The sequence below is a fragment of the Ranitomeya variabilis genome, chromosome 1 (assembly GCF_051348905.1).
Source record: "Ranitomeya variabilis isolate aRanVar5 chromosome 1, aRanVar5.hap1, whole genome shotgun sequence".
NCBI classification, from domain to species: domain Eukaryota; kingdom Metazoa; phylum Chordata; class Amphibia; order Anura; family Dendrobatidae; genus Ranitomeya; species Ranitomeya variabilis.
The window spans coordinates 297,186,775-297,208,415 of record NC_135232.1 but is presented as its reverse complement, the minus strand read 5'-3'; the positions used below and the strand labels follow the sequence as shown (position 1 = coordinate 297,208,415).

At 41.2% G+C, this 21,641-nt stretch overlaps 1 protein-coding gene across 2 annotated transcripts in view; it reads left to right on the top strand.

The window, feature by feature from the left end:
- The window catches only part of GRK3 (G protein-coupled receptor kinase 3), a 357,635-nt gene that overhangs the window by 258,058 nt on the left and 77,936 nt on the right, over positions 1-21,641 (top strand). For both annotated transcript variants that reach the window (XM_077295516.1, XM_077295507.1), the window contains exons 5-9: positions 3,258-3,332; positions 11,450-11,511; positions 12,976-13,027; positions 13,260-13,351; positions 13,619-13,718. In XM_077295516.1, the coding sequence (XP_077151631.1) occupies positions 3,258-3,332; positions 11,450-11,511; positions 12,976-13,027; positions 13,260-13,351; positions 13,619-13,718 (381 nt within the window). The remainder of the gene's footprint in view (positions 1-3,257; positions 3,333-11,449; positions 11,512-12,975; positions 13,028-13,259; positions 13,352-13,618; positions 13,719-21,641) is intronic.

The window sequence follows — 21,641 nt, the reverse complement described above, 5'->3', positions numbered from 1 at the left end:
TGGTATAATTAAGGGTTTGAGGTTTTTTTTTTTTTTTTTTTTTTTTTTAAATCCGATTCATATATATGTTAGGTGATTAGCCACATGCCAGAAGAAACATGTTGTATGTTCATATACACCAAGAATGATGTGACTGGACCTCACATCATGGTAACTTCTTAATTTTGACCATATATTCTGCTTGTATAATAGAGTTTTCTAAGATGATAATATATAGCAGAAGTCCTCTTCACGGTAACAGTTCTTCAAAAATGTGAAATTATATAATTATTTTTCCTATGTTCTACAGTGCATTGCGAAGAGGACAATGTTCTTCATGTGCAACATTTCCAGATACTAAGGCTGTTGTAGATGTACATGTTTTTTTTTTGTACAAAGGATTCTCATTCCAATTCTTGCTTTGTCCTTCATGTGCTATACGCGGAGAATGTATGCTCTAGGGAATTGGTTACAAAATCGAGTTGTCACTAACAAATTGCTTCATATAATAAGTGGTCAGATAGGATCAGCTCTACATTTTACTGTGTGCCCTTGGGATTCAATCACAGATATCAGCGAGCACCTACCAATATGCATGTGGTGACAATGCTAAGCCATTGTCTTGTTTTATCCAGTAAACCTAAAAATGCACATTTCATATATAGGAGATTAGTGTTTAGTTGTTTAGATGCTGCAAATAGAAGCTGCAATGTAGACCCATAAACATATAATATATATATTTATTATCTATATTATATATGATATATAAATATAGTATGTGTGTGTGTAAATATATGGCTGGTGAAATCCCATACATTTTCTATTGGATTCAGGTCAGGGGATTGGCAAAATCGTTCCAGCAGCTTTATTTTCTTTCTCTGAAACCAATTGACCGTTTTCTTGGCTGTGTTTGAGACCATTGTCTTGCTGAAATGTTCACCCTCGTTTCATCTTCATCATCCTGGTAGATGGCATCAGGTTTTTATCAAGAATGTCTCAGTAAATTTGTCCATTCATCCTTACTTCAATTCTAGGGAGTTTGCCATGATGTTTCCAACTCCAAATTTCACTGTTGGTATGGTGTTTTTGGGGTGATATGCAGTGTCTTTTATCGTACAAACATGCTGTTTATTATGGCATCCAAAGAGTTTAAAGGGAATCTGTCACCCAAACCCCCCCCCCCCCCCGTAATGTATAGGACTTATTAATATATACACACACACAGTGCCTTGCAAAAGTATTCGGCCCCCTGGAACTTTTCAACCTTTTCCTACATATGATGCTTCAAACATAAAGATACCAAATGTAAATTTTTGGTGAAGAATCAACAACAAGTGGAACACAATTGTGAAGTTGAACGAAATATATTGGTTATTTTACATTTTTGTGGAAATTCAAAAACTGAAAAGTGAGGCTTGCAATATTATTCGGCCCCTTTAACTTAATACTTTGTTGCGCCAGCTTTTGCTGCGATTTCAGCTGCAAGTCGCTTGGGGTATGTCTCTATCAGTTTTGTGCATCGAGAGACTGAAATTCTTGCCCATTCTTCCTTGGCAATCAGCTCGAGCTCAGTGAGGTTTGATGGAGATCGTTTGTAAACAGCAGTTTTCAGCTCTTTCCACAGATTCTCGATTGGATTGAAGTCTCGGCTTTGACTTGGCCATTCTATCACCTGGATACTTTTTATTTGTGAACCATTCCATTGTAGATTTTGCTTTATGTTTGGGATCATTGTCTTGTTGGAAGACAAATCTCCATCCCAGTCTCCGGTCTTTTGCAGACTCCAACAGGTTTTCTTCAAGAATGGTCCTGTATTTGGCTCCATCCATCTTCCCATCAATTTTAACCATCTTCCCTGTCCCTGCTGAAGAAAATCAGGCCCGAACTATGATGCTGCCACCACCATGTTTGACAGTGGGGATGGTGTGTTCAGGGTGATGAGCTGTGTTGCCTTTACGCCAAACATATCGTTTAGCATTGTTGACAAAAGTTCGATTTTGGTTTCATCTGACCAGAGCACCTTCTTCCACATGTTTGGTGGCTTGTTGCAAACTTTAAACAACACTTTTTATGGATATCTTTGAGAAATGGCTTTCTTCTTGCCACTCTTCCAAAAAGGCCATATTTGTGCAGTGTACGACTGATTGTTGTCCTATGGACAGAGTGTCTCACCTCAGCTGTAGATCTCTGCAGTTCATCCAGAGTGATCATGGGCCTCTTGGCTGCATCTCTGATCAGTCTTCTCCTTGTTTGAGATGAAGGTTTAGATGGACGGCCGGGTCTTGGTAGATTTGCAGTGGTATGATACTCCTTCCATTTCAATATGATCGCTTGCACAGTGCTCCTTGGGATGTTTAAAGTTTTGGAAAATCATTTTGTATCCAAATCCGGCTTTAAACTTCTCTACAACAGTATCACGGACCTGCCTGTTGTGTTCCTTGGTCTTCATGATGCTCACTGTGCTTCAAACAGAACCCTGAGACTATCACAGAGCAGGTGCATTTATACGGAGACTTGATTACACACAGGTGGATTATATTTATCATCATTAGGCATTTAGGACAACATTGGATCATTCAGAGATCCACAATAAACTTCTGGAGTGAGTTTGCTGCACTGAAAGTAAAAGAGCCGAATAATATTGCACGCCTCACTTTTCAGTTTTTGAATTTCCACAAAAATTTAAAATAAACAATAAATTTATTTCAACTTCACAATTGTGTTGCACTTGTTGTTGATTCTTCACCAAAAATTTACATTTGGTATCTTTGTTTGAAGCATATGATGTGGAAAAGGTTGAAAAGTTCCAGGGAGCCAAATACTTTTGCAAGGCACTGTACATACATACGTACTTACGTACGTACGTACGTACGTACATATATATGCACACATATACATATACATACATTGGATGAAATAAGTATTAAACACGTAACCAATTTTTTTAAGTAAATAATTTATCTTTAGCTACACAGAATAATTATTTTTCCTTTATATGTTTGTGTGTGGGAAAAATCCATTATTTTGTGTAATGAGTCATATTTGCATTAGTGGAAGAGTAAAATTAGACTTTCTATAATTGGTCATTGAAATTGAAGTCGAGCCAATGTGCCTAGGAGTACGATGATGACCTAGGGTGTTAGTTGATCTTTTGTAACAATTTTTGCATAGTTAATGATGGCATACTGTTCCCGGTGCGGACTTCTGTACATACATTTAATTTTGGGGCTGTGTAAAGAGATCAATAGGATAATGGCCATTTTATTATTTGTTTGTAGCCATTCTCCAAACAAGCTGTAGACCACGTACAAGCTCATCTTGCGAAGAAACAAGTGCCACCTGCTTTATTTCAGGTAAGACCTAAAAGAGTTAACCATGAGCAACACAACTAGTTGCACAATGAGGTCCTGAATGAGTTTTGCCCATAGAAGCCGTAGCAGTGGGAGATACAAATATTTTGGAATTATTTATATAGGAAACCTATAATTATTCTGTTTAGCTATATATGGTAAATATATTTGGGAATACCAATAATATTGGTTCTCTAGTATTGGGGGTGTTACTGAAAATTTAAGGGGTAACGTTTCTCCTTATGGAGAGTGACATACCAGCTGGCTTGTCAAGGTAAGGAGGCTTATTCGCCGTGCAATGCTCCTCTGGGAATTTAAATATGCAAATTGCCTCTGCTGAAAAAAAGAGGACTTAACTCTATAGCGCCACCTATTGGAAGTAGCGATCCTACAAGTCACAATCAACCCTTTAAAGAGTCGTGCAATATGACTTAAGATAAAAGCCAAATCAGTATCTCAATTCGCAGACACGGTGTTTCGGGCTGTTGGCCCTCGTCAGTGCAAAGCATGAGAATGATTTGGCTAGGTGAGAGGCTCTGGAGTGGGGTCTAAGGGCCAACGAGGGCCAACAGCCCGAAACACCGTGTCTGCGAATTGAGATACTGATTTGGCTTTTATCCTAAGTCATATTGCACGACTCGTTAAAGGGTTGATTGTGACTTGTAGGATCGCTACTTCCAACAGGTGGCGCTATAGAGTTAAGTCCTCTTTTTTCAGCAGAGGCAATTTGCATATTTAAATTCCCAGAGGAGCATTGCACGGCGAATAAGCCTCCTTACCTTGACAAGCCAGCTGGTATGTCACTCTCCATAAGGAGAAACGTTACCCCTTAGACCCCACTCCAGAGCCTCTCACCTAGCCAAATCAGTTCTCATGCTTCGCACTGACGAGGGCCAACAGCCCGAAACACCGTGTCTGCGAATTGAGATACTGATTTGGCTTTTATCCTAAGTCATATTGCACGACTCGTTAAAGGGTTGATTGTGACTTGTAGGATCGCTACTTCCAACAGGTGGCGCTATAGAGTTAAGTCCTCTTTTTTTCAGCAGAGGCAATTTGCATACTGGAAATTTAGGCACTGGAGCATTGTGCTAATACAGCAGGCCAGTTCATTGGTATTGGAATTGAGTATTCATGTGAAATTGGATTATTAATTAAAGGGTTTGGCTTCTGCTTTTATAATAATCACCAATCCATGAGATAGGTCATCAATATCAGAGTGGTCAGGGTCCAATAACCTACACCCCCAACAATCAGTTTTTATATTCTCAGAAAGCGGCTGTATGGAAAATGTGTATGAAAAGGAACACCAGACAGTTTAGTGGCTGCTGTCACTGCAGTTCAGATCTCATTGTAGAGAATAGGAGCTGATCTTCTGGACCTTTTTGCAGCAACTGCAAATTATATGAAGCTATACTGTGCAGCTATATACACTTTTTCCATTCATCTGCCACACAAGGTAGTAACAGTTGTTCATTGTAGGTGTAGATTATTGGACTCTGATTTTAATGACCTATCCAAAGGATAGATCGTCTATATAAAAGTAGAGGAAATGTTCACTCATAGGAAATTTGTTGGAACGCAAAAGGTAAAATGTGCATTAGCAACAATGTTCCATAGAAAAGGTCCCCTGAGGCACATACCCATAGAAATATTTCCAAGAATTGGCACATATATGCATACTCCTATATCTTTAGATAGTAAAGCTCTCTGAAGAAAAAAATAGTAATAGGTGTAGTGGTTAACAAAACCCAAAATGGGTAGTGAAATCTGTTAATTTTATTGTGTTATTGTATACGATGACTGATGAGCCAAGCAGATACATTGATGTACTCAAGGCTGAGGGCTATGGATAGAGCTCCAAGTAAATATCCATGGGATAGAGAGAATCGGACGTATTTCATACTGTTCTTCAGTCATTGTAGAGATTTACATGTGCGAGGTGAATGCTGTCGAAGAGGATGTGACCTGTGCTTCGAAGTGACCATTGTGCCATAGGAAAGGTTTCATGGTAGCCTGCTCTTGAAATACAAGCCACTCTCTACTGGAGCCTGAAATCCCTCCTGGTCAATTTACCCCCTGTTCTGTTTCCTTAACATTATCTGAAAAATAGTTCCCCTTTAACCTTTGGGATGTATATGTCTCCTCCATTAAGAATGGTTTTGTGTTTTACCCAGGCCTTGGTAGTAAGTGTGAGGATTGATTCTTTTTACGAGGCCTTCAATAGCTCCTGAGACATTCCACAAAGAGATGCTGATGGCTTCACAGCCAATTACTACTTCACAACTGTGAAATGCTACTAGCTAAAAAGCGGACTACTAGTAGTGCTAGTACTGAAACTGAGTTATTTCATATAATCATGTGTCCTGTCATTTTTTTAGTGGGGGCCATTAAAATAAAACATAGGACAACTTGTGGAATGTTATTTTACCCAAGGTCACTCAGGGATCTAGTCAGCAAGCTATAGGAAACAATCTGCTTCATTGTGTACAGTACACTGCCAAATTTTACAACCATTATATGTAAGAGAGAACATAGCTGAGGTTGGCCAACGTGCCTGAAAATTTGCTGATGGCACCTTCATTTTTGGGTTGCTCTGCTACTTGTAAAATATGGAGCCGGCTATTGGTGAGATCTTGCTGACTCCTAAGGTTTACGTTAATTAGGGTGCGATAATTCATCCACCATTTTTAGGATAGGAAAGAGTGAATGAGAACAATCTGCAGTGGCTCGTGCAGATGACCATATTTTTGTTCCAAGTACGATCCAACAAACCATCAGATCACTTATGGGCCAATTTATTCTATAGGGCCTTGTCCATGTACAATTATTTTCCTCAAAGTCTGTCCAAGGAAAAAAAATCACAACATTCAATATTTGCATCTGGTATTCAGACCGCACTAGGCAATGTTAGTCAATGAATCCGTGAAAAACATCAGACTGCACATCCGAATGTGGTGCGATATTCACGGACTGACAAAATGGAGAATTTTTTGGTGGTGTGACCCTAGCCTAAAGGGATGGTACTATTATTATTATTATTATTATTATTAAATTACTTATTGTTCAAATTCGGTTTTTATGTAACACATCTTTAAAGAAAACGTTTTGGAAATGTTATTTTCTTTTCTATATTACTATCTTTATTACAAAAATACATTACTGATATTATTATAGCGCCATTTATTCCATTGGGCTTTACATATGAGGAGAGGTATACATAATAAAACAGGTACAATAATCTTGAGCAATACAAGTCACAACTGGTAAAGGAGGAGAGAGGACCCTGCCCGCGAGGGCTCACAATCTACAAGGGATGGGTGAGGATACTGTAGGTGAGGATAGAGCTGGTCGTGCAGTGGTTACAATAATTACACTGGTCACTAAGGCTTTTTTCCAGATACTGCTGTTCTTTCAGTAATGGTTTTGTCACGATTGGACTGGTGAGTAAACTGGGACCCGGGGCACCTTTCCTGGCCCTAGCTCTAGGGGGCACCCTAACTCGCCCTGTTCGCCGGGATACCTCAGATGGCGAGGATGCCAGGGCCTCCACCCTTGCCCTGTCTCCTAACTGCAGCCCTGCGTCTGTCCCCCTCCCCACCTGGGGAAGAGAGGCGCTACCGTGTACCGCAGTACACCAACCCGACAAACAGGGGAACAAAAACAAGGGTAAACGTAAACTCCACTCACACATAATATGCTCTCACAAATAACAGAGGTATTCACCAGGGTGTGAAGGACTGGGGAAGTAAATAAGGCAGGTAAGGATGAGGAATTTCCAAGCGTACAAACCATACAACTGTCGCACAATAAATTCCTCCAGCTCTCCAAACACCAGCTCCTCACTACTCCAGGTCTATATAGCAAGTGCTAACTCAGACAAGGATCTGTCCTGAAGGCCTAGCTTTTATAGGAGAGAGGAGTGGCTAACCGAGCACAGCTGAAAGCAGGGTTTTCCACATGGCCTATTAACTCCTATCCTGCTGAAAGAAAACAAGCACCTTTAATACACTGGAGAAGTGCTTCTTCTCAGCGGCGAAGCAGGAGCCATCTGACGCCGTGGTCTTCTGGTACTGCTCTGTCGCGGTAACTCCATGACAGATTTACAGCAAGGTTCCATATTATCAGAGGCTGGATTACAGTGACAGGTAATACATCTATGCACAGTTGATAATCAAGGATCCACCAATCACAATAGGTGATGTCACAGCCCACCTTCTCCCCCTCCTTACACAATGACCTATGCACAGACTCATTAGATACAATACAAATGATAGGATTAGAATTGTACATGTTAGAATTTAAAAAAGCCCTTGTGGCCATTTTTTTCCTTTTTAATACAGATTGTGCTATGAAGGAAAAAATAATTGGCAAAAATTAGAAAATAAATAACACCAAAGCCTTATTGAATCAATAGGCCATTTCATGACAGCGGTTTCCCTTCAAGAAGTGATTTTAAAAAGTTGGAAGCTATAGGATTATCATCAACAAACAAATGACAATGCCAGCCAAACAGAATGTGATTATAGACTGACCTCAAAATCTTCTCTGCATAGAAACGTTATCTTCCTTAATGAGCTGAACTGCCTTCATTTTTATGACATATAAAAGTTTCCTTCTGATCTAGAGAAGAGTGCTTTTCTCATTGAATTAATTATCATTATTTTTTTTTCGCTTTATGGATTTTACTAATTATTAGACAGAAATCCAATGCCATTTTATCCTTTTATATTCTTCTGAATGTCTGTGCAAAGAGAGACGGGGTATTTATCTCTCACCACTCACAATAGTCCACCCTGGAACTGGGACATCTCGCATTTCCATAATAGCCGATGATCATTTTCTGAATGGAGATGGTACTTGTGCTCCATTGAGGAGTTTGGGGGGATTGTGCAGATCATAATGTCACATGAATGTTGTAACCTGGCCTTGAGGTAGAATATTAATCTTACCAAATAAGCGCCCCAAAGAGCCATGCCCTGGCCTCAGGCAGTTTACTCCTTAATCTATATTACTGCTGATTTTCTTACTGGGATAAGAAGAAAATCCAAGTCACAGCGTCACAACAAATAAGTCCACGTCTCTTCATACGGTACAACTCTTGTCTTACAATAGGTTTAGTGAGTGGAGTAATGACTCCTCCTCGTGTCAATGTTGCTTGTGGTTTGTTTCAATATCGCTGTGTTCTTCTGTAATGGAACACTTGCACAGAAAATGCTTCACATCTATCACACCCAACGGTGGTGCAAGTGAATTTGTGGACCCCCTGTGCCACGGCCGGGCCTGCCTAGGGAAGGGGCGTAGCGAACGGCTACCTGGTGTTCACTGGAGCTCCTGATGGTAGAGATAGACTGGGCCGCAGGAAGTCACCAGGTACCACTCCTGTGCAGATCCTGCAACTGCTGACACCCAGGAGTCTGATTTGCTGACACAGACTAGATCTATGTCACATCGGTCTAAGATACTGGATCAGGAACTGGCCGCACATGGACCAAGGGGCAATGTTCAGACTCTGGCCACTCTGGGACCAGGAGATTTTGTGAACAGGACTGGCCACATTATTATGACAAGGGGACCTCTGATTCAGGACTGGCCGCGCCAGGACCAGAGGACAACTTTCTGGAGCTGGCTATACCGGGACCAGGGGACAACGTCCAGGCACTGGCCGCACTAGGACCAGGGGACTTCGGGGACAGGACGAGGCCGCACCAGGACCAGAGGACAACATTCAGGCTCTGGCCGCACTGGGACCAGGGAACTTTGGGAATAGGATTGGCCACAGCTGGACCAGGAGACAACGTTCAAGCACTGGCTGCACTGGAACCAAGGGACAACATCCAGTTCAGGCACTGGCCACACCAGGACCAGAGGACAACGTTCAGGCCCTGGCCGTACTGGGTCCAGGGGACTTCGGGAACAGGACTGGCCACACACCGGGATTAGAGGACACCATTCAGGACCCTCCCCTCACTAGGACCAGGGAACTTAGGAAAAGGGCTGGCCGCATCAGAGCCAGAGGAGTACGTTCAGGACACTGTCCACACTGGGAAAAGGGATTTGGGTTCAGAACACTGACTGCATCGGGACCAGGGGACCTCACAACTGCACTGGTAGAACCCTACACTACCTACTGACTAAACTCATTGCTTGGCGACTCCCTAAGGGAGAGGGAGTATTTTATACCGGATGATTTCCATCAATTCGCTGAGAGCAATCCAGCTACAAGCTGAGGGCATTTTCTATATGCGCGCACTGCTCCTTTAAGAGCAGGGGAACGTGCACTAGGCATGCTGCCAGGAGCTGCAGCCCACATTATAGCAGGAGGCAGGAGCACTCAATTTCTTAAATTTCTGATAAGATTTTGGAAGTTTACAAAACAAGTTAATAAAATTGTTAGACACAGCTGAGAGTGTATTTTAATGGGAACAAGTTTATAAAATATTAGTTGTGCAGCACGATGGCTCAGTGGTTAGCACTGTTGCTTTGCAGCACCGAGGTCCCAGATTCAAATCCCACCAAGGAAACATCGACAAAGAAGTTGTATGTTCTCCCCGTGTTTGTGTGTGTGTCCTTCCACAATTCAAATCCCACCAAGCACAACAGCTGCAAGGATTTTGTATGCTCTTCCCATGTTTGCATCGGTGCCCTTCCTCACTCCAAAGATGGGGGGGGGGGGGGGGGGGAATATATATATATATATATATATATATATATATATATATATATATATATAAATCTATATATATAAATCTATATATATCTATAAATCTATATATATCTATATATATCTATATTCAGATTGAGTCACAATGGGGACAGCAATGATCATATTTATAACGAGCTGTGGAATTAATGGTGCCTATACGTGAGTAAAATATATAAGTTCCTCTGTTTTGATAGATAAGAGTTTTGTACTATGGGATGGTCCTAGTGTGATCATACTGACCATTGAGAAACCGACAACAGGGAAAGAAACTTCTTTGTTGAAAGAAATTGATTTAAAAAAATAAAAATAAAATCATAGAGTGCAGTTAGCCAGACTAGCCACTAGATGGCCATAAGATTTTGTTGTTCTCAACTATTGCGCTAATGGAACTTATGGTTAAAATTGGAGTTTGCTATAATAATTATTATTATTTTAGACACTTTCAGATACTTTGAATAGTTTTTATCTGGAGGATTGTTTAGACGTGACCAAACGTCCATTTACACTGCACAATAATTGAGCATGAGGGTTCCTAGGAACGCTCATTTCACGATAATCGTGCTGTCTAATCAGGCTGCCAATCACTCAATGAATGAGTAAAATGCTCGTTCATTGGATGAAGTGACCTTTTGTGCTACAAAAATTTTTTTTTTATTGTTTTCGGCAGCACATGCTCTGCTTACACACGACACAGTGTGCTGCCGAGAACAAGAGTATTGGCAGCCTATGCCAGTGATTGGTTGTCATTAAATAGCCAATCAGCTAACAAGTAGTTGATCTGCAGTTGTAAATGCCGGTGGACAACCAGTGTAAAGGGATTGCAAAGCGTAAAGTTGAAAAGTTTGATGTAAAAAAGAACATGCTTTTTTTGTTGTCTTGACTCTTGGTCAATAACCAAACACCAATCACGTTGGGTATCCTCATATGGAGGGGTCTGAATGTGTTGTCCATTCACTAATTCATTTATTTATAATTTAAAGGGATATTCCCATGTGTTACATTTGTGGCATTATCACAGGATGTTTCTTAAATATAGTACATGCAGATCTCACCAGTGGGCTTGAATTTGCATTCAGAACGGGGTATCGTGGTACGTTGCCATCAGTGGAGAGGTGGTCGGAGTTCCCATGCAAATGAAGAATTGCAACCACCTCTCCACTGCTAGAGTTGCGCGTCGGAGCCTCATTCTCCAGATAGATGGTGGGATACACATCTACTATAGATTTATGCATGCAGAAGTGCGAGTACCCCTGTACGCAGTTTGTTCATTTTATTGCACATCCTTTTGGCTTCCATCAGACTCTCAGGTTGAGAATGTTGTAAACTTCTTTTCATCCATGTAGCAGCGCTTCTTCAGCTGGTTTTCTATCATTGGTTAGATGGTTAATAGGATCTCTAATATTGTGTTTTACAGCCATACATAGAAGAAATATGTGACAGCCTTCGGGGAAAGATATTTCAGAAGTTTATAGAAAGGTAAGAATCTGTTATGACTGTGTAAAACCTTAAATGGGTTTTTCACTTTAAGAAGAGTGGACCCCAACTCTTTTATATACGTTACTTAACGTACCTGCTCTGCAAAGGTGATGTCACATTGACAGCGTACATCACCGCTGCAGGCAATCACTGAGCGCAGCAGCTATGATGATCAGTTTAGTGATTGGCTGCAGCGGTCATGTGTGATGTCAATATGAGCACACTTCTATAGCTGAAACACAGGCCCCGATTCATGAAGAACATTGATTTTCCCACTGGGCTTGATGAGGTGGCTTGGTGTAGTAGGACACTCCTGATTCATAGTGCATGCCTCTACGTGAATTAGGAGTGTGTGATAAGTGGCAGTACACCACATTTGAAATCCTGCTCCAGTCCTTGACTTTTGAAGCCAATTGACACCAGGATTCTGGAAAAATTGCTTTGATTAATTGGTGGCCTAGACTGGAGCAGTGGCAGAGAGCTGGCACTAACCCTAGGGATGGTTAGTACCTACTCTTTGTTATAGAACATACGGTATATAAAGAGGTTGAGGTCTACTTTTGTTAAAGTTAAAAAACCCTATATATATATATATTTTTTTTTTAATACTGCCATATTGGGTGATGTGAGATATGGCAAATATATTGTCCATAAAATAACTCTATCTTATTTCTTATGAGTTGGTGGCCAATGATACTTTAGCTACTTCAGCATAATATTGACAGAAGCCAAATAAAAAATATCATATATTGCAAATAGAAAATGCATTTGGCTGATAATTGTAAGGTTCTTACATTGTTGTGTTTAGCAGATCTGTTGACACATTTCCATTGATTCCTTAGCTAATGATATACAACATGTGCATTTTTCAAAACAGTCATATATTCATTTAATCTTTCTTTTCAAGATATGTATCAGCAATTGGTACACCATCTGTTCCTCTTAAGCTGCTACTTCTGAGAACCAAGATTAGTACTTAAAGGGATTCTGTCACCCTCAAAGTAAACCACTTCTACATTCATATGGGGGACTTACAGTACCTGGCACAGCAATCATACTTGTACAAAGATTTCGCTTATATTAGTTTTATATAAAAACATTTTATTGCATATGTAAATGATGAAACCATTCTGCCATTCCAGGGACAATCCTTTCATCTTCCCCTATGTTGATTGGCAGTGCTGTCTTTAGCCCCATTCTCCTTCACAGCCAATGTTTTTACTGAGGAGCTGACGTAACTATTCAAATGAGCAGTTAGCCAGTCTCCTTAACACACTGATCTGGTGAAGTCCTCACCCATTTTTCATGTATGGTCAGTCAGCTTTAGTTTTCTCAGTCATTAATATGGAGCCTTCAACTTTTTTTTTTTTTTTTTTTTCTTATTTATGCATAACCATAAAATATCTAGAAAATGTAAAAAAAAAAAAAAGGCTGTTTTGTAAGACGTATTTTTTCTTTTAACAGTGATAGGTTTACTAGGTTTTGCCAGTGGAAAAATGTGGAATTAAACATCCATGTAAGTATTACAAAGTATAAGTTGTAGATACAAATAGATTTTTTTAAATAAGTATCTATGTATCTGTAGATCTATCTATCTGTCCGTCCGTCTATAGTGTCCTATTTTACCAGATCAGGAAATAAGACAATATATAGTATACTTTAACACATCATTGTATATTGTTATTGTATATCTGAAATAAATCAATCATTGCCTATAGTCTAATGTTAATTATTTTTCTGGTTTCCAGCTTACAATGAATGACTTTAGTGTCCATCGAATCATTGGACGAGGAGGTTTTGGTGAAGTGTACGGTTGTCGAAAAGCAGACACTGGTAAAATGTGAGTGTTGACAACCGTAATCCTTCCAGGCCTGACCACAATGGCTTATCACGTGTAGAACATCTAGCACTTAGCCATTGAAAAGGTGATAAATGTATAATTGCTGGGGTCCTACTTTTTGACCCTGACCAATCACAAGAATATAGTGTCTCCGTTACGGAAACCTTCAGTGATGGCACCTGTCAGAAAATGGCGAGCACATTTTTTTTTTGAGAATTAAATGGTAACCTCTTGCTCTGATAGTCCTCATTGTCCCTCTTGTTTTAGGTATGCAATGAAATGTCTAGATAAGAAGAGGATCAAGATGAAGCAAGGAGAGACTTTAGCCTTAAATGAAAGGATCATGCTCTCCCTGGTCAGCACAGGGGTAAGTGCCTGCCATTACCTACCCATGCAAGCGTGCCCGCTTCTTCACCTCTGATTCTATAGACTTAACATTGACACCGAATAATTGCAGAAAATGCCTTTGAAGAGCTCTTAGTGAGTCATTCAACTTCAGAGTCACAATAACTGCATTAGACAAAGCTTAAAATTGTCTCCCATCTCCATGGTTACCAAGGATGTTGGCAGAATGGTTAATGCTCCTCCGTACACACGGATGCCAAGTTTGTTGTTCGCAAACACTCTGCCTTCAGTGGAGTAACATAGGAAGCACACTCCGTTTACAACAAGCTCCCTTGTAATGGCCTTCGCTTCCGGCTGTGCAAGTGCACCTAATCCAATATCTGTCAGCGTTTATCTAGATCCCAGCACTCTGCATGCCGAGATGCTTTATATGCAGCCAGTGTTTCATGGCGTTCTAGATAAGATGGTATCGGCATTAGTAGAATTTTATGTAGTTGTTACGTAGTGGACCATGAACACAACAGCAAAATAAATTGTCATGGACCATCAAAGGGTTGCACCTTAGGGTACTGTCACACAGTGCAATTTTGATCGCTACGACGGCACGATCCGTGATGTCGCAGCGTCGTATGATTATCGCTCCAGCGTCGTAGACTGCGGTCACACTTTGCGCAGGGCCGCGCTTAGTAACCCGATGTTTACCCTGGTTACCAGCGTAAACTTAAAAAAAACAAACAGTACATACTCACATTCCGGTGTCTGTCCCCCGGCGTTCTGCTTCTCTCCACTGTGTAAGCGCCATAGCCGGAAAGCAGAGCGGTGACGTCACCGCGTCACCGCTGTGCTCGCTTTCCGGACGGCAGGCGCTCACAGTGCAGAGAAGCTGAGACGCCGGAGGACAGACACCGGAATGTGAGTATGTACTGTTTGTTTTTTTTACGTTTACGCTGGTAACCAGGGTAAACATCGGGTTACTAAGCGCGGCCCTGCGCTTAGTTACCCGATGTTTACCCTGGTTACAAGCGAACACATCGCTGGATCGCTGTCACACACAACGATCCAGCGATGTCAGCGGGTGATCAAGCGATGAAAGAAAGTTCCAAACGATCTGCTACGACGTACGATTCTCAGCAGGGTCCCTGATCGCTGCTGCGTGTCAGACACTGCGATATCGTAACGATATCGCTAGAACGTCACGAATCGTACCGTCGTAGCGATCAAAATTGCACTGTGACGGTACCCTTAGTCTCTATCTCTTCCCTTTAACCCTTTCAGTACCTCATTAGCCACTCATACAAGCTGTTCTCAGTTTTTACAATCGGCTTATTAAACTTCATCCCAGGCCAATTTTCCACTCTCAGTGCAAGACCCAATAAAGGTGGCAAAACCTGCCAATTTCAACGGGAGTGATGAGCGAGCGTGCTGTTATCCGAGTGCGTTCCTGTCCCAAACAAGTATTTTTGGCGTGCTCAAAAAAAAAAATATGCTTGAGTCACTGCGACTGCCTGTCTCGCGACTGTTCAACAGTTTAAGTAAATACATTTATATCATTTATACAATGTGATTTTCTGGATTTTTTTATATTCTATCTCTCAATGTTAAAATTAACCTACCCTTAAAATTATAGACTGTTCATGTCTTTGTTAGGGAGCAAATTTCCAAAATCAGCAAGGGATCAAATAATTATTTCCTTTATTGTATTTGTCAGTAGGGAGAAATAAGTAATTGTTAAAAGGATTGTCTGGCACCTCAAATGTATTTTGTCATTATCCTTACACCATAACCACTTTTGTATTGAGCTTTATTACACTACATCCTATATTTTTTTTTCCTATCTAGCTAATCTGTAAATGTGGTTTTTTTTTTTTTTTTTACTGTACTTCATGTGACATTTCGTTTGAGAGGAGTTTCAAACGTGATGTCACAGGAGGCTGGGGCTGCACTCACTCCCTGCAGCGTCCATTGCCCATCCTGGAACAGGATGTCACGGGGCAGTGCTGCAGTTACTAGTTTCTTGAGTCGCTGCTCACTCTGAAGACCTTCTGGATAATGGACGCTGTGAGAGATGTGAGTGCATCGCTGGCACTCTGCTTCTATTTCAGCCGCTGTTGTAGCTTCTAAGTGAAAGATCTCAGAAGAGGGTAGAGATAGAAGCAGTGAGTGGCATCAACGCTGCCCCACATCTTCAATACTGCCCTCAAACAAATAGTCATCGTCGCATCTCCCACACTGTTCTTTACCCAGGATCCAGGAAGTCTTCAGAGGGGGCTATAATGCAAGAATATAGTAAGAAACTGCAGCTCTGCCCAGTGGTGACATCCTGTTCCAGGAGGGGCGATGGAAGCTGTGGGGAGATAATACAGCCCCAGCCTCCTGTGATGTCACGTTTGAGACTCCTCTCCAACAAAACGTTACAGGAGATACTGTAAAAAAAAAAAAAAAAAACATTTTTTCGGATTAACTAGATATGGAAAAGTGTAGGGAATAAAGCAAATTACAAAACTGGTTAGGGTGTAAGAATATATAATTTAGAAAATACATATTAGATGCTGGACCACCACTTTAATTGAATGCTTGTTTGGCCAACCCGTAAGGTGTATGTGCACCTTAACGTTCCTGAGAACTTGTGTCAGAGTGTTTGGGAGGCCGACACTTACCTGATGTGTTTGACCAGCTTTAGTTTCTATAGGGTTCTTTTATGTTTTGTATGGACATCTTCTAAATAGTAAGACATTTCATTCATTAAATGGGTAAAAATATAAGTAACATAAAGGCACAGAACGTGTCAAAGTGTCTACATATGAACTAAAACAAAAGTGCTTGTCCGTTTCTACTTCTTACCTCGACGCTCTGTATTGTTGATATACGTGACAGATGTTCAGCTTATTAAGAAAACACTGCTGAACAGCCACTTGTAACATACATTGTGTATTTTCTTACTGCTGGGGGTAGAAAGCCTTTCCCATAAATGAAAGATCTAAGCCTGCCATGAATAATTGATGCTGTTGGAAAATTACATTTGACTAGAAAGCCGAGAATTTGATGATAGCTATTTTCCAAACTTGTGTTCAGAGAGCCGTCACTTTCTGGTGGTGATCGGCCTGGCTGGCAATCTAAATGTGGGTTTCCATTGTCTAGTAAACGTGAATCTCTGTCAGCTTCTTTTCTAGGATATCATAAATAGATACACAATGGTAAGATATTATGGTGTAACATATCAGATATTGTACAGGGTGATTCACTCACTACTTTAGCCGGAAAAATTGCTGTAAATTCTAAAAGAGACAATCTATCATCCTGAAACTTAGTACATACCTTGGTTCATGAAAAATTGATTTAAAGCAGGTGTCCTCCATTTTCTGTCATAAAAAACTGTTAAAGTGGAAATCGATTGATACTCCCTCTATTTTTGACATAACTGATATTATGTTCTCTCATAACTCCTTTGAATTCTCCTTAGCTTTAAGGAACAACTCTCTACCTAAATATAATTCCAAATGGTCCTCTTGGAACGTAATTTTTTCTCTAAACAAGAAAAGCCTCTTTATCTGCTGTCTTATTACTTTGCCAGAATATTTTTAATCTATACTTTATTTTATGTTGTTTTTGCACTTGGTATGTTAATTGTTGTGGTTGCAACTATGTTAAGATGATCTTCATTTTCCTTCTCTCCTCTTCCTCCCTAAAGGCCCCGTCACACATAGCGACGCTGCAGCGATACAGACAACGATGCCGATCGCTGCAGTGTCGCTGTTTAGTCGCTGTGTGATCGCTGGGGAGCTGTCACACATACCGCTCTCCAGCGACCAACGATGCCGAGGTCCCCGGGTAACCAAGGTAAACATCGGGTTGCTAAGCACAGGGCCGCGCTTAGTAACCCGATGTTTACCCTGGTTACCAGTGTAAAATGTAAAATAACAAACAGTACATACTCACCTTCGCGTCCCCCGGCGTCCGCTTCCTGCACTGACTGAGTGCCGGCCCTAACAGCAGAGCGGTGACGTCACTGCTGTGCTGTACTTTCACTTTACGGCCGGCAGTCAGTCAGTGCGGGAAGCGGACGGCAAGGGACCTGACGGACACCGGAATGTGAGTATGTACTGTTTTGTTTTTTTTTACATTTACGATGGTAACCAGGGTAAACATCGGGTTACTAAGTGCGGCCCTGCGCTTAGTAACCCGATGTTTACCCTGGTTACCAGTGAAGACATCGCTGAATCCGTGTCACACACACCGATTCAGCGATGTCAGCGGGACCTCAACGACCAAAAAAAGGTCCAGGCCATTCCGACACGACCAGCGATCTCACAGCAGGGGCCGGGTCGCTGGTACGTGTCACACATAGCGAGATCGCTACTGAGGTCGCTGTTGCGTCACAAAACTTGTGACTCAGCAGCGATCTTGCTAGCGATCTCGCTATGTGAGACGGGGCCTTAATCCCTTTTCTATTTTCCTTTGTTTGATTACCTTCCTTTCCCTTCATTGCTTTTCTGACCCCATTATCCTCTATACTGTAAAAATACCCTACTGAAAAGAATTTTGAAGAAAATGTCCTCCATTTGCATCCAAGGACGCCTTCATGTGTCGTTCCATATTGTTGAATGTGTTCTGCAGGATGTCTGGGGTCACGGCCTGAATTTGTCTCTGTATGTTGTCTCGGAATGCCTGTAATGTTCGTGGGCTGTTACTGTACACAATAACTTTCAATGGACCCCAAAGTAAAAAAAATAAAATCTGGTGGGGTAAAATCGATACAGTCTCTCTGTACAGGCGAACACAACCTTTCTTGGCCACTTTTTGACAAGTGGAATAAGGTTCAAGAGAAAAAGAAATGTGTAATTAAAATTTAACTTTTATTCCATATGAATTAAAATTATTTACAGATTGTATAAATACACTCAGTGCGGATGTATATTGCGTCACAAATTGCTGTTAATTGTGACCCACTGATTCCTGGTTATGGTAAATGTGGGAAAATTGATTGATATATATTGGAATTCTTGACTATTATCCCTTACAATTATTAGTCAGATTAATTCCCCTATTAGGTAAAGTCAGGTCTTATGACAAGGGGGTAGAGGCAGGTATTAATTGGTGTTACACGTGACTAATTCAGTGTGTGTATCACTATGCACCTTATTGTAGATTCACCTTTGAATAGACGCAGCGATATTGGTAGAATGATCCCATGTGTCTACAGGTCCTACGCGTGTGGGATCATACATGTGACAATCCAGCGAACACGGCCACCAATAAGAAGCAGCTATCCGTTGTATTAGCATGCGGCAGCAATGGGAACGATATCCTGTTGGCACATTGAAATGTGATTTCTCCCCATCGGATGCTGTTATGAGCAACACACGAGTAGCGGGGGTGATCGCTGCTTGAAAGCCGCTGTAAAAAATGTTGGCACACGACAGCGGTAAGATCCATATCACGCTGGTGTATTAAGGCATGATATCTCCAAACAGACGCTATTAGGAAGATCATGCAAGCAGCAGGAGTAAACATGCTATGTACTCAAAGCGTGAGCTCTCCGCTGCACCTAGATGAGAAGCAGGGCATCATGTAGTTAAAAGCAGGCTGGCTGCTCTTCTTTGATTTCTGCATTGCCCTCAATTACCCTATGTCATTGTGTACTGACTGTCCCACATATTCTCATTAGTACCAGGACATGTGTCCCGACACGCGTTTCGCCGGTATACCTGCTTTTTCTAAGGGTCCTTAGTGTATGAGGAAAATCAGTGATGGCATTACATATTTGTGGTTACCTCATAAAAGGAAAAAAAAGACAAAAATTAGACATATTTTTAGGGCGTGAATGGGAGGTTGCACCCATGATGAATGGTTTGTGAGCAATATAGTGGTAGCATTACTGCTACAGCATTTCAGTCTGGAGAAATATAACTATTTAGCTAACTATATCCTTTTTCTGCAGTTTCTATAAACACACAAAATATGAGAATAATCACTCTCCAAAGACTTAGCTAGAAAATGAAAACCAGTTTTATCATTTCCTGTAACTATCCCAAACATAAATAATTGATTAGCCTCACTAATGTTGCCGCATTTTCCTTATTGCATGCTCTGTTCTGTAATTTCCTCACTTTATTACCCGTCTTCTGAAATGTCCCTTCAGGATGTGTTTCCTATAGTTTTGAATTAAAGAATAGTATAAAACCCAAGGCGTGGCGATGTGGGAAGTAGGCGCTGCAGTTGGTTAAGTGTAGAAGCGTAAATTCTATAAACTCAACATAAGCAAGTGGTCTGCAGTATGCAAACAGTGGCAGATGTTGACTTTTTTGGCCTCCGGCTACAGAGGTAATCTGGACCAAGTATGAGCTATAGTCTGTCCGTATGGGAATATTTGCATGAAATATTTTGTAACAAGCTACTGTCTGACATCTGTTCTATGTCTGACCAGCTCTCGATTACGTTGCTCTGTCGGAGAGTCAGTTTTCAGATTTTACTTCCCCATACTCTTTGCTGCTCTCGGTAGCTTGTATTGTTCAGCTCTGACGACTTTGGTTCAACTAATACTAAATGTCTTCAGACTGTTGGCATCTGCTTCCATGTGTCATGTTTAGGGCTTGTTTTAGACAGAGGGGTCCCGGAGTAAAAGTTAAATATTGAACCCCAAATGCTAATTGTGTGATCAGAGAGGTTGCATTTACACAAGCTGATTTCAGACAGAAGAGCGCGATGGCCCATATTTATATTGTTCAATGCTTGTTTACTAGCCTCATTACACGGGCTGATAACAAAATATGGGGACAGAACAATCTCAAATAGATTAATCTGTCTCCATACATGTCACATTATGAGCGGCACATCTCCTGTTTACATCCGGCGATGGCGCTTCTGAGAACTATGTCTCTTGTTCCGACATGACCCAATAAATAAGCAGAATTTTGTACATTCATTAGGTAATTGCCGACGAGTGTGTGTGTATATGTATGTATGTGTTTATATACTGTATATACACTCACCGGCCACTTTATTAGGTACACCTGTCCAACTTCTTGTTAACACTTAATTTCTAATCAGCCAATCACATGGCGGCAACTCAGTGCATTTAGGCATGTAGACATGGTCAAGACAATCTCCTGCAGTTCAAACCGAGCATTAGTATGGGGAAGAAAGGTGATTTGAGTGCCTTTGAACGTGGCATGGTTGTTGGTGCCAGAAGGGCTGGTCTGAGTATTTCAGAAACTGCTGATCTACTGGGATTTTCACGCACAACCATCTCTAGGGTTTACAGAGAATTGTCCGAAAAAGAAAAAAAATCCAGTGAGCGGCAGTTCTGTGGGCGGAAATGCCTTGTTGATGCCAGAGGTTAGAGGAGAATGGGCAGACTGGTTCGAGCTGATAGAAAGGCAACAGTGACTCAAATCGCCACCCGTTACAACCAAGGTAGGCCTAAGAGCATCTCTGAACGCACAGTGCGTCGAACTTTGAGACAGATGGGCTACAGCAGCAGAAGACCACACCGGGTACCACTCCTTTCAGCTAAGAACAGGAAACTGAGGCTACAATTTGTACAAGCTCATCGAAATTGGACAGTAGAAGATTGGAAAAACGTTGCTTGGTCTGATGAGTCTCGATTTCTGCTGCGACATTCGGATGGTAGGGTCAGAATTTGGCGTAAACAACATGAAAGCATGGATCCATCCTGCCTTGTATGGAGCATCTTTGGGATGTGCAGCCGACAAATCTGCGGCAACTGTGTGATGCCATCATGTCAATATGGACCAAAATCTCTGAGGAATGCTTCCAGCACCTTGTTGAATCTATGCCACGAAGAATTGAGGCAGTTCTGAAGGCAAAAGGGGGTCCAACCCGTTACTAGCATGGTGTACCTAATAAAGTGGCCGGTGAGTGTATATTTTCATATACCGTATATATTTATATATATATATATACACACACACACACACACACACAC